This window comes from Mesoplodon densirostris, chromosome 4 (assembly GCF_025265405.1).
Source record: "Mesoplodon densirostris isolate mMesDen1 chromosome 4, mMesDen1 primary haplotype, whole genome shotgun sequence".
Taxonomy (NCBI): domain Eukaryota; kingdom Metazoa; phylum Chordata; class Mammalia; order Artiodactyla; family Ziphiidae; genus Mesoplodon; species Mesoplodon densirostris.
The window spans coordinates 9,539,913-9,552,119 of record NC_082664.1 but is presented as its reverse complement, the minus strand read 5'-3'; the positions used below and the strand labels follow the sequence as shown (position 1 = coordinate 9,552,119).

Here is a 12,207-nt window from a genome sequence, read left to right as displayed (position 1 = left end):
TGACATTAGCTTCTGCCCCAGAGTAATGCCAGTCCTTTCCTAATTCTCTGCAGCATGTCACTAGCACAAGGCTTTGCAGCCTTCTTTTTATCCCACCAGCCTGCCGTCATGATGAGGCATGGCACGCTCAAACAAAACAGCTGTGTTGCATCTATAATAGCTTTTTTTTTCCTAAGAAGGTATTGCCAGTTGGTTCTAGTTATAAACTAAAACTGTTTCCTAATTCACAGATACCTTAATGTAAACTGTGCTTTCAAATTACCTAATTGAAGTAGATTCGTTGCTTATGATGAAAACTCCTGCTCGTGATCAGCTGTGTGCTGACAAGGCCTGTCCTAGGAGTCTGAAAGGTCTGACACATAGGGTACAGGGGTGTAAAAGAAGGCAGGTAGAAAAGTGGCACAAGAAAGATCACCTTAATTCTTTTTTTTTTTTTTTTTTTTTTTTTTTTTTTTTTTTTTTTTTGCGGTATGCGGGCCTCTCACTGTTGTGGCCTCCCCCGTTGCGGAGCACAGGCTCCGGACGCGCAGGCTCAGCGGCCATGGCTCACGGGCCCAGCCGCTCCGCGGCATATGGGATCCTCCCAGACCGGGGCACGAACCCGTATCCCCTGCATCGGCAGGCGGACTCTCAACCACTTGCGCCACCAGGGAGGCCCGATCACCTTAATTCTTAAGAGAGGCTTCACGAACTCAGTTTTCAATATCATAAAGGATCATTATTTTGGGTAAACTAAGTTCTTTTAAATGTAATCCGAGGGACTTCCCTGGTGGCGCAGTGGTTAAGAATTTGTCTGACAATGCAGGGGACATGGGTTCAGAGCCCTGGTCTGGGAAGATCCCACATGCCGTGGAGCAACTAAGCCCATGTGCCACAACTACTGAGCCTGTGCTCTGGAGCCTGCAAGCCACAACTACTGAGCCCACGTGCCGCAACTACTGAAGCCCACGTGCCTACAGCCCGTGCTCCACAACAAGAGAAGCCACCGCAATGAGAAGCCTGTGCACCGCAACGAAGAGTAGCCCTCACTTGCCGCAGCTAGAGAAAGCCCGCGCGGAGCAACGAAAACCCAATGCAGCCAAAAAACAAATATATTTTTAAAAAGAGAGAAAAATAAAAAATGTAATCCAAGCCCACTATCAGGCTAATTTAAAGAATGATTTCTCCTGCCTAAGAAATCCTGAAGCAGTGGTTCTCTAAATCCAACTGCACATTGGTATCACCTACTGTAGTTTTGTTTTTTTAATTGCAGTATAGTTGATTTACAATGTTGTGTTAATTTACAGCAAAGTGATTCAGTTATACATATATATGTATATATATATATTCTTGTTCATATTCTTTTCCACTATGGTTTATCACAGGATATTGAATATAGTCCCCTGTGCTATACAGTAGGACCTTGTTGTTTACCCACCCTATATGTAATAGTTTGCATCTGCTAATCCCAAACTCCCACTCCATCCCTCCCCCACCCCACCTCCCCCTTATCAACCACAAGTCTGTTCTCTATGTCAGAGAGCCTGTTTGTTTCCTAGTTAAGTTCATTTGTGTCATACTTTAGATTCCACATATAAATGATATCATATGGTATGTCCTTCTCTTTCTGACTTACTTCACTTAGTATGATAATCTCTAGTTCCATGCATGTTGCTACAAATGGCATTATTTCATTCTTTTTTATGGCTGAGTAGTATTCCATTGTATATATGCTCCACATCTTCTTTATCCATTCATCTGTCAATGCACATTGAGGTTGTTTCCATGTCTTGGCTATTGTGAATAGTGCTGCTATGAACATATCACCTGGTGTATTTTTAAACTATACTATATGTATAACTGATTAAATTTGTTATAAAGCAAAAAATAAAAAAATAAACTATACTGATGCCCAGGTTCTATCTCAGAATCTCAACGTGGGGTGCAAGAATCAGTGTTTTGTAAAAGCTCCCCAGATTTGAAAATACTTTCCTAAAACAATCACTGACTATAAAATTCATCTGATAATTAACCAAATGGCGCTGTATGGTACCTCTTCTACTAAAGCCCTTTTCAAAAATGAACTATTTTTAGAATGGTTATGATTCTTTTGTCCATCTAATTAGGCTAAGTAACTTGAGGCCAGAGAACACATTGTATATGTCCATCTCTGTCAGTATCTCACAGGCACCTTTGATAAAGTAGTACATATTTTTAATTTAATTTTTCCATCTTCCTTGGGGTTTTCTCATCAAGGCTGGATATTTTTAGCTTAAATTTAATAGCCAAAATGTCAGTCAAAAAAGCTATAGCAACTTGTTTCTGAGAGGAAAATCTCGTTAAATGCATGTATCATGTCCATCTGCTTACTCACCGCGGCCAGTCAAAGTCATCTGACGACGCTGTATCTCCATCTCCTCCACTAGTCACGTGGAAAAAATTAATGGATGGCTCTCCTTTATCCTCCTGGAATGACCCTAATAGAACAAGACTGATTCATGGAGATGCATTTCTTCTCAAATACTAAGAGAAAAGACACTTTCCTCCTTCGAGGAGCAAAGATCCTCTAAATCAGGGACATAATGCAGTGTTAGGTTCTACATTTATTTCTGCTGCACGTGTACATGTGGGGAGACAGGATGAGCAGATAAATTAAATTAAATGCTGTTTTCTGCTCAAACTCAAATTCTTAAGTATGAATGTTTAACGTGTAAGGTGCATAATCATAACATATTAAATATAAGGGACTTCCCTGGCAGTCCAGTGGTTAAGACTCTGCGCTCCCAATGCAGGGGGCAAGGTTCAGTCCCTGGTCAGGGAACTAAGATCCCACGTGGCATGGCCAAATAAGTAAATAAATAAATAAGTATAACATATTAAATATAGTAGTTACCACTTACTGAGTGCCACTTAGTGATTATTCTTCATAAAAGTTTATGCAGTTAGTCTAGGAACAGATTTTTTTAATGTAGTTATTTTAAGAAATAACTATATTTCTTAAATGTCTATTTTGTACCAAACACTGTAAGAATTACTTCTTCACAATAACCCCATATATTTTTTTTCATTCCATTTTACAAAGAATGACTTTCCACCAGAATAATGAGTTTCTTATCACTAGAGATAAGGGAAGATTCCAGATAACCCCTAAAGGCCTTTCCATGAAATCATAACTGGCAAGTCAATTTTAAATATCTCTAATGATATGTAAAACTCAGAGAAAACAAGGGAAGGAAAACTGCAGCCTACAGAGAAGGAGGTGAGCAGAAAGAGGAGGAGAGGGGAACTTAAAACAGATTTTACAAAGAAAAGTCACTATTAGTATGATGGTTGAAAGCTCAAGCTCTTGTGTCAGACTTGGGTTTGAATCTTGATTCCGCCATTTATTACTACATTGACCTTGGGAGGTACCTTTTCGGAAGTCGACAGATTCCTCACTTATAAATGATAAAAATAATTGGAAATAATAAGCCTACCATAACTATGATGATTAAAGGAAACAAGATAATGTGTGTGAAGTGCTCAGCACACAGCAAACATAGAGTGGCACTCAATAAATTTTGGCTACTATTAGCCCTACAACAAGTAAGTAGTAGGTGGTATTAAAATGTAGGCTAAAGCACTATATTCTCAAAGTGAATAAATCATCATGCATTGTAGTTTCTTTTCAAAAACTGACAGATATCACGTTTGCATACAATATTAGAAAAAAGCTGTTACACCTGCTTTCTAACATATGTTCTTTTATTATATTGTATTGGGGGGCTGTCATATACTTTTCTTAATGTAAGTTTCAGTAGCAGTTGTTAGTTTCTAGTCTGGCTCTTTTACGGGCACGGTCAATCTTACCAACTAGTTCTCTAAAGGTAAGTTCCAATTTAACTTGTTCAGGGGTTGATCCTCCTAGGAATTCAGTCTTAAATTCTAGATCTGTGAATGCTAAATGAAGAATCTCCTTCTGAAGTGACTTCTTAAACCATGGTCCCCTCTCTTGATCTGATCGAAGATCAGGTATTGGGAAGCGAACAGAAAGGTTTAATACTGGCGTGGCAACTTGTACTGATGTCCGACAATTTGCAGGATTATGTGAATCATCTAGAAATACTTCAGTGAAAGCTTTGTGCTAAAACACAAAACATCAAAAATATACCAAAATGTTAAATTAAGCAAATAAACATAAATGATCCTAATATTCAACATTACAATATACATAATCACTATTTCCTCATTCAGGATAATGTATTAACACACAATTCATATTAACTATCATATTAATTTAGTGTAATAAAATTTTATAATGCAACAGCTACTGACAAAAGTCAAAACTACTGGCAAAAGTTAAATCCTCACATAAAAAAATTAATTAAAATAAAAACTGAACCAAAGTGAAGACACAGGTGTTATAGATGTATATGTGTCTTACTACAGACTATAAAGAATAATGTGTAAATTAGCTTATCAACAAACTCAATATGGTTAAAACTCACTATAGTACCCAGCATTCAATTTGAAGGATTTATCCACCAACATGCTACTTTAAAGACTTCAGTGTGAAATCCGATGAATTATACCAAATGCTAAGGCCCATCCCTGACTCATCTTTGTATTTCCAGGACTAAGCAGGGCCTGGCACATCACAGGTTCTAAATAAATATTCCCTAAGTGACTCACTCTGAGTTCCCCCTAAATGGCTCACTCTGAGCTCTCATCCAACCCAAGGGTATGATGCCATCAAATGACTCATAGAAACCAAAACACGTATGCACCATTTATTTAAAGCCACATTATAATAAAAGGGTCAAAGAACATGCCCTTCAGATAAAAGTCTATTTCTATTTTTTCTCTAAAATGAATTAAAACTTATGAAGCTTTAGTCCAGAGTACAGTGTAGGTGATAACAATCCTCAATTTCATGGATCAGTCTCTAACCACTGAGATTAGAAAATTCCATTTTTATGCTAAGACTTGGATCCTATTTTTTCTCTCCCTTATTTGACTTTCTAATACTAACCCCCACTTTCAGCAAAAATTGCTCAAGAGATAAAATCATCATCCCAGTACATCTATGGCTAACAGCAAATATAAACACTTGCCCCACAGAACTTAAAATAGCAATTGTTGCCAATAAAAATTAAAGAATCTTGATTTAATGTGAACACTCACCACTAATTAAGGGAGAGGCAAATAGTAGAAAAATATCTTTTCCCTTTTCTTTTTAGACAAAGTTGTCTCTGTCTGCGCCTAATCCTAAAATTCCTAACAGGCACCTTACAAACCTGACTTACTTGATTAGCTTAGAAAAGACTCCAGGCACCAGATCTAAGTAAAAGTGATACAATGTGATGCTCCATAACACAATATGATAAATTATGTTCCCAGTTTCAAGAGTATATTCTACATTATATGGGCTGCATTTTACAGGAGATTCAACTAGTTCATTATATGTGTGAATAAACTTTTATCAAGATATTATAGTAACAGTTTATAAAATTCAGATAAACACAGAAAAGGAAATCTAATTTTACTACTCTAACATAATCAATGCTACCAAATGGTATATTTCCATCCAGTCTTTTTCTATACAATTTTATTTACACAGTTGTAATAAAAGTTTATGTGGAATAATATATTCTACATTTTCACTTCATACTTCTTCATGAGCCTTCTTCATGCTGCTGTACCCTCTTTATAGCCATCATTTAAAGTGGCAGCATAAAATTGCACTCAGTACATTAGCACAACTTATTTAGCTAGTCTACTATCTAGACATTAAAGATGCCTCCTTTTTTCATTATTACAAATAATGCCGTTTTAATAACATATGCTATTTAACCTATTAAGAATACTTAAGCTCAGAAATCATCCCAATAAGCCTATTAGCTAGCTATGATCATGATGTGTATTTGTAACTATTTAAATACTTACCAGACTAATATGCTTATTATATGAAGTATACATGTGTGATGCCATCATCTCTACTGTAGTGAGCTTCTGTGGTTGAAGCAAAGAATTTAACCTGTCCACAATACTGATATCCAGCTCACAAAACACTGGATTTAACTTAACCTGTAATTCTGCCTTCTGAGGAACAGAACTAAGTCTTGCCTGACTACCCTAAAAAAAAGAAAAAGAAAAAGAAAGCATTAATATGATCACTAACAGTTCTATAAAATTAAATTAAAACCTTGTGATTGTGATAAAATATACATCAAATGAAAATTTACAGGTGCTAATCACACAAAAAGATCTCTTACCTGGGGTCCTTTATTCTCAGAATGCTTATAATGAAGCTGAAGACACACAGTGGGGTGAGAATCAGTTTGTTCTTTGGAATGGAACATTAAAAGCTTAAAAACAAAGATGAAGATAAATGAAATGTACAATATTGAGCTATAATTAATCGCATGAATTAATGGAGCTAACATAATAGTGGAAAGAGCTTTTTGAAGTCAGAAAGGCTGGTTTAAGCTTTAGTTTTGTCACTTACTAGCAATGTGACCTTTAGACAAATTAGTTAACTTCTGAAATACTTAGTATCACATCTGCAAAATGTAGGTGAGGATTCAAATAAAGCACTTTGAAAATAAAATAAGTCACAAGGGCAAAGTAACAGCAATAAAAATGTCATTTTAATAGCTTTTAAAAGTTTCTCTAGGACATGCTTTTAGGATAGGAAAAAAATCAGATTAACGATAAATGAGCACAAGACATTTCACTTATCTTGAACAGTGCTTAGCACATAGTAGGCATTCAATAACTATTTGTTGAATAATAGAATTCTTCTGAAATTAACAGTGCTTGGAAAATGAGTGAAATTAAGTCATTTGTCCCATAACCTGTCTGACTCTAGAACAAGTCAACTCTAAAAATGTAACACACTCTTATAATGGCCTTAAAGGCCACACTTAAAAATCTGTTTCAGGACTTCCCTGGTGGCGCAGCGGGTAAGACTCTGTGTTCCCAACGCAGGGGGCCCAGCTTCCATCCCTGGTCAGGGAACTAGATCCCACATGCATGCTGCAACTAAGAGTTCACATGCCACAACTAAGGAGCCCGCCTGTCGCAACTAAGGAACCCACGTGCCGCAACTAAGGAGCCCTGGAGCCGCAACTAAGGAGACCACCTGCCACAACTAAAACCTGCTGCAACCAAATAAATAAATAAATATTTTTTTAAAAAATCTGTTTCAACAAAATATAAATGCAAACACCACAAAAAACTTCTTCCTATACAACTTCCTGTGTCTTTTTAAAGAAAATCATTGCTGTTTACACAATTCTTAACAAGCAAGACATTTAAAGACTAATCCTAAAGGAAAAGTATCAGCATTTACCTCTGTATAGTGAGGAGGAACAGAATGAAAATCAGTCGGAAACAGGCATTCCAAAAGTTCCATTTGCCCTATGGACATATCAGTACTGAAATATCTAGAAGCTGATCTTTGTCTTTGTTCATAGGATACTTTGATGCCAGTACCTATAAATCTGTTATAAAAAAATGCATCATTTAAGAGTATCCATATACTTCTAGATTAAACAATGTGTCAAAGAATAGTACACAACTGTTAATACCCACCCGTTCTGACAAGTTCAAATTGTTAGTAATAACTAATATTCTTAAGGATATTAACCAGAAAGACTGCTTCAGATTCCCCATTCCCTGACATAAGATAAAGACATCAGATCTGCTGATAAGAAATCACCCAGGACATATTTCCCAACACTGCCCTTCCCTCTACTACATTTTAAAATTTTCACTTCAGGGCTTCCCTGGTGGCGCAGTGGTTGAGAGTCCACCTGCCGATGTAGGGGACGCGGGTTCGTGCCCTGGTCCTGGAGGATCCCACATGCCCGTGAGCCATGGCCGCTGGGCCTGCGCGTCCAGAGCCTGTGCTCCGCAGCGGGAGAGGCCACAACAGTGAGAGGCCCGCGTACCGCAAAAAATTTACACTTCACTGGATAAAATTTGTAAAATATATGTACATAGTTTCTTAAACTTATCTAGAAGGATCATGCAATATTTTTAAAACTTTAGTCAGTGGAACTCAAGTGAAGGTCTACCTCTAGGTTTTGTTGCATTTATTGTATTTCCTACTGGCAGATATTTGAAACCTTATCAAAAATAGGAACAAAATGTTTTTGCAGTTTTATTATAAATATTATGGTCCTAACCTGTAGAGGTTCTGTTGCTAGATATAAAAACTACTTTGTATGTTAATTTTAATACTTCAAAAAAGTTAAAGTTAAAATGAAAGCCCAAAGCGTTTTCTAAAAATAGTAATATATGTGCCTAAGCCATCACATAAAATAACATATGAATGGACAATTTATAGGTCACTCTCATGTTAAAATAAATAGTATTTGCACATTAACAATATTATATGTACTTAGAAACTTAATTATCTCCTCATCTATTAGGACTCAACCCATAAAAAGATCAGTGGCTATTTGAACAGCTTTGATTTTTTTTTTTTTTTTTAAGCAGAAGTTGAAAATGTAGCATCCAAGCTCAGGATGAGCCTTGGTATCATCTCCCACCCCATGGCCAGCAGCATATGAATCACTTTCAAGTCCCTTTGCATTAGCCCATTCTACGCTCACCACCACTGCCATCTCTACTAAACCTGTGACAGTAAGAACTATTTTTATGATCATAATGGTGTCAGTGGGGAATGAAGGCAAAATGTGGGCAAAGAAACTTGACAAGAGCAGGGCAGGGAACTAAAGAAAATATAATTTAGACAACTCCAAATTATATAGGTCTTATATCTGAATGTTTCACATGCCAAATAACCTGAATGAGAGATTCTATGGTAAACATCTTTGTAGCGCTGCAAGAAAACCACACTCACTCCACTCATTTACAAATATTTAAAATGTGAATTGGAAAAACAAATGGAGATAGGTAGGCATTGTAGATAAATGAAAAGTCCACATTTGGTTCTTTTTCAAGGATCATTAAAAAATATAAGAGTTTACCTAAGGTGATCATGTGAGCAAGCTTCTGCAAATACTGCTCGGAAAGACTTAAAATCTTCTGTTGAAAATCTTGCTGGATCAATCTTTTCTATACAAGTAAAGAAAGCTATCGCCATAGGTGTCAATGGATTAAGGTTCAATGATGTTTCAGGTGGAGATAAAGGATCGATGTGAAGCACAGAGATTGAAAAAGTTCCCACAGCTAGTCTAAAAATAAATTCAGGCCTGGATTCATCCACTGAAACAGATCTAGAGGGGAGAGCTGAAATACATGTGTTAAAATTATATTCATAAAAAAGTTAATACTTTAAACAATCCATTATATCAAAATTATAAAACATTTACTCGTGTGTTAATTTTAAAACTAAACCTGAGATTTTAGTCTCAAAAAGCATGTGATCACACATTTTAAGTGATATTAAACAAGTAAAATAAACTAATCTTTCTGCATTTTATATCCAAGATCCTTGATACTTGAAGTACAAAAAAAAATGTTACAACAGGAAACATATGAACAAAACTTCTGCATTAATAAAACTGTATTGGAAAAAGTCAGAGATTAACCAAAAGCTGCTCTTCAAATTTTCCTTTAAGCCTGTGTCTATTTCATTTAAATTTTGCAGAAAAGAAACTTGAGGTTCTCTTTCAAGGAAAGTGTAAACGTGAAACAAAAATCAGATAGTTGATTGAGACCCCTAAACTGCAATAATAATATGAAACTTATGGTGTACTTTTTACTAAAAATATTTAAGTATTTAAATACACAAAGAATACAATAATAGGCACCTATTCTGAAACACTTCATAGTGAAATGTTCAACAATGCTTCATTTTGTTTCTAAATTTTGTTAAATAGCCTAGACCAAAGAAAATTTTATGAAAAAGAAAAGAGTCAGTAGAATGGCATTTCTTAAAAACAATTTTTTTTTAATTTTTAAGTTTTAAAAAATTCCAGGGGAAACTATCAACAAATGTCTTGTTTTTACTTACCAGTCTTCTGTAAAGATGCTGGGTGAACTAGGTTGGATGGTAATGCTGACCCTCTTACTGGCTGTTCTTTATGATGATCCAGGAAATCTCCCCAAGTTGGCTGAAGCTATAAAATAATTTTTTAAAAGCACATGAATAAAGTGTAAAATTTTAGAAGCAACTTTTCAAGAATAGAACAAAAATTAATTAATACTTTACCACAGTAGTACTTAATGGAGATCCTGCTGGGGTGTTTGTATATGTACTAGTTAATGATAACTCAAGGTCCATATTTGGGGGTTCCCCAAGGGGTGGAAGAGAAGAGAGACTATGGGACATGTCCATATCAGCCATGGAGAAGAAAACTTCTTCTTCTAGACAGAATTAAACTTTGTCAGTTTTATTATAATTCCAATTCACATCTTTAAATAAGTTCATATATATTAATATCATATTCTTCCCTCAGGTTATCTGAGATATAGTGATGTTCTAAATTTTATGTTACTTCAAATGGGGTAATTTCTTTGGAACCAAGATATTAATGTCATAGTAAAAACTCAACTGGATATAGATTAACAAAAGGTTAAGCTAGCCCACTGGTGAACTTTTTAAAAAAATATATGATAAGCTGCATTACATGGTATAATGTAATGTCATTAACTGTCATATGATTTTAAAATAATTCAGACTTTTAAATAGTATAAATATCTTGCAATCTCTGGTTTCATATGGATACAGCTATTTCTTTAAAAGAAAAAAAAAGAGTTGAATATTTTATTTAGAATTCTATTTATGTTTTACTTCTTTCTAGAGACTGTTTTACTCTCATGCAAATGAAGTTTCTTATGGCCAAAATTTCTTGAGTAGACTTTAATTTTTTATTTAGTTCAACATTCCATACTTAAATTAATTCTTATTATTCGTGGTATTAGTGCTTACACATTCTGAAATGCAAAGTAAACTGGGTAAAGATTATATATACATTTAATTGACAGAACGATTAATGGACAAAGGTTTCTATGTAAAGAAAACTACTGTAAATCATTATGTGAGCACATAAGAATTTGACAAAATGAATAATTACCCCCAATTTATCTTCCGTGTAAATCCACATTTTTAATTGACTTTCCTTAGAATAAATCATGATTTACAAAACAAAACTATACAATCAAAAGGAATACTGGGGCTTCCCTGGTGGCGCAGTGGTTGAGAGTTCACCTGCCGATGCAGGGGACACGGGTTCGTGCCCCGGTCCAGGAAGGTCCCACATGCCATGGAGCAGCTGGGCCTGTGAGCCATGGCCGCTGAGCCTGTGCATCCGGAGCCTGTGCTCCGCAACGGGAGAGGCCACAGCAGTGAGAGGCCCGCGTACCGCAAAAAAATAAAATAAGAGATACTGCAGCACATGTGTGCCAGTGCACCACTGTAAGGCTGTGGTTAGATCAACTTATAAATTTAAACCTTCTTGGATCTTCAGCTTTTTCATTACTAAACTCCATTTTACAGCAGCCAAAATTAAGTTTACCTTGCTCTATGATGATAATGTATGATTCTGAAGTCAACTTTTTTTTTTTTTTTTTTTTTAAAGAAGATGTTGGGGGTAGGAGTTTATTAATTAATTAATTTATCTTTGCTGTGTTGGGTCTTCGTTTCTGTGCGAGGGCTTTCTCTAGCTGTGGCAAGCGGGGGCCACTCTTCATCACGGTGCGCAGGCCTCTCACCATCGCGGTCTCTCTTGTTGAGGGGCACAGGCTCCAGGCGCACAGGCTCAGTACTTGTGGCTCACGGGCCTAGTTGCTCTGCGGCATGTGGGATCCTCCCAGACCAGGGCTCGAACCCGTGTCCCCTGCATTAGCAGGCAGATTCTCAACCACTGCGCCACCAGGGAAGCCCTGAAGTCAACTTTTTGAGTTGCTTACCCCGGCTAGAAGGTGTACGAGCTGTTTCTGTCTCATAAAAGCTTTGCTCTGAGGATACACCCGCAGAGAGGGAATCTTTCCTCAAATAATACCGGTTTAATTCCATTTGAATTCGATATTCATCTTCTTGCTGCATGGGTCGATTTTTTCTGTCTTTATTAGCTAACCCGATTTTGCTTGAATTTTCTACAAGTATACAAAAGGAAAGCAAAACAGTAATTAAACTTGGAGTTAATTAATCATTTCTCTCCCAACCCACTTATCCAATATCAATGGCAACTTAGTACCACAGTCAGTGCGAAACCACCACTATTTAATATTAACCGGAGATCTAAGCAATAGCTCTTAGCAGCTAGCTAGGAA

General features: G+C 36.3%; 1 protein-coding gene across 4 annotated transcripts in view; it reads right to left on the bottom strand.

The window, feature by feature from the left end:
- The window catches only part of ATG2B (autophagy related 2B), a 72,879-nt gene that overhangs the window by 43,428 nt on the left and 17,244 nt on the right, over nt 1-12,207 (bottom strand). For 2 of the 4 annotated variants that reach the window (XM_060095673.1, XM_060095676.1), the window contains exons 8-16: nt 11,845-12,030; nt 10,145-10,299; nt 9,947-10,052; nt 8,958-9,219; nt 7,313-7,463; nt 6,234-6,326; nt 5,905-6,093; nt 3,829-4,102; nt 2,354-2,456 (exon numbers count right to left, since the gene is read on the bottom strand). In XM_060095673.1, coding sequence (XP_059951656.1) covers nt 2,354-2,456; nt 3,829-4,102; nt 5,905-6,093; nt 6,234-6,326; nt 7,313-7,463; nt 8,958-9,219; nt 9,947-10,052; nt 10,145-10,299; nt 11,845-12,030 — 1,519 coding nt within the window. The remainder of the gene's footprint in view (nt 1-2,353; nt 2,457-3,828; nt 4,103-5,904; nt 6,094-6,233; nt 6,327-7,312; nt 7,464-8,957; nt 9,220-9,946; nt 10,053-10,144; nt 10,300-11,844; nt 12,031-12,207) is intronic. The other 2 variants (XM_060095674.1, XM_060095677.1) reach the window with 2 other exon arrangements.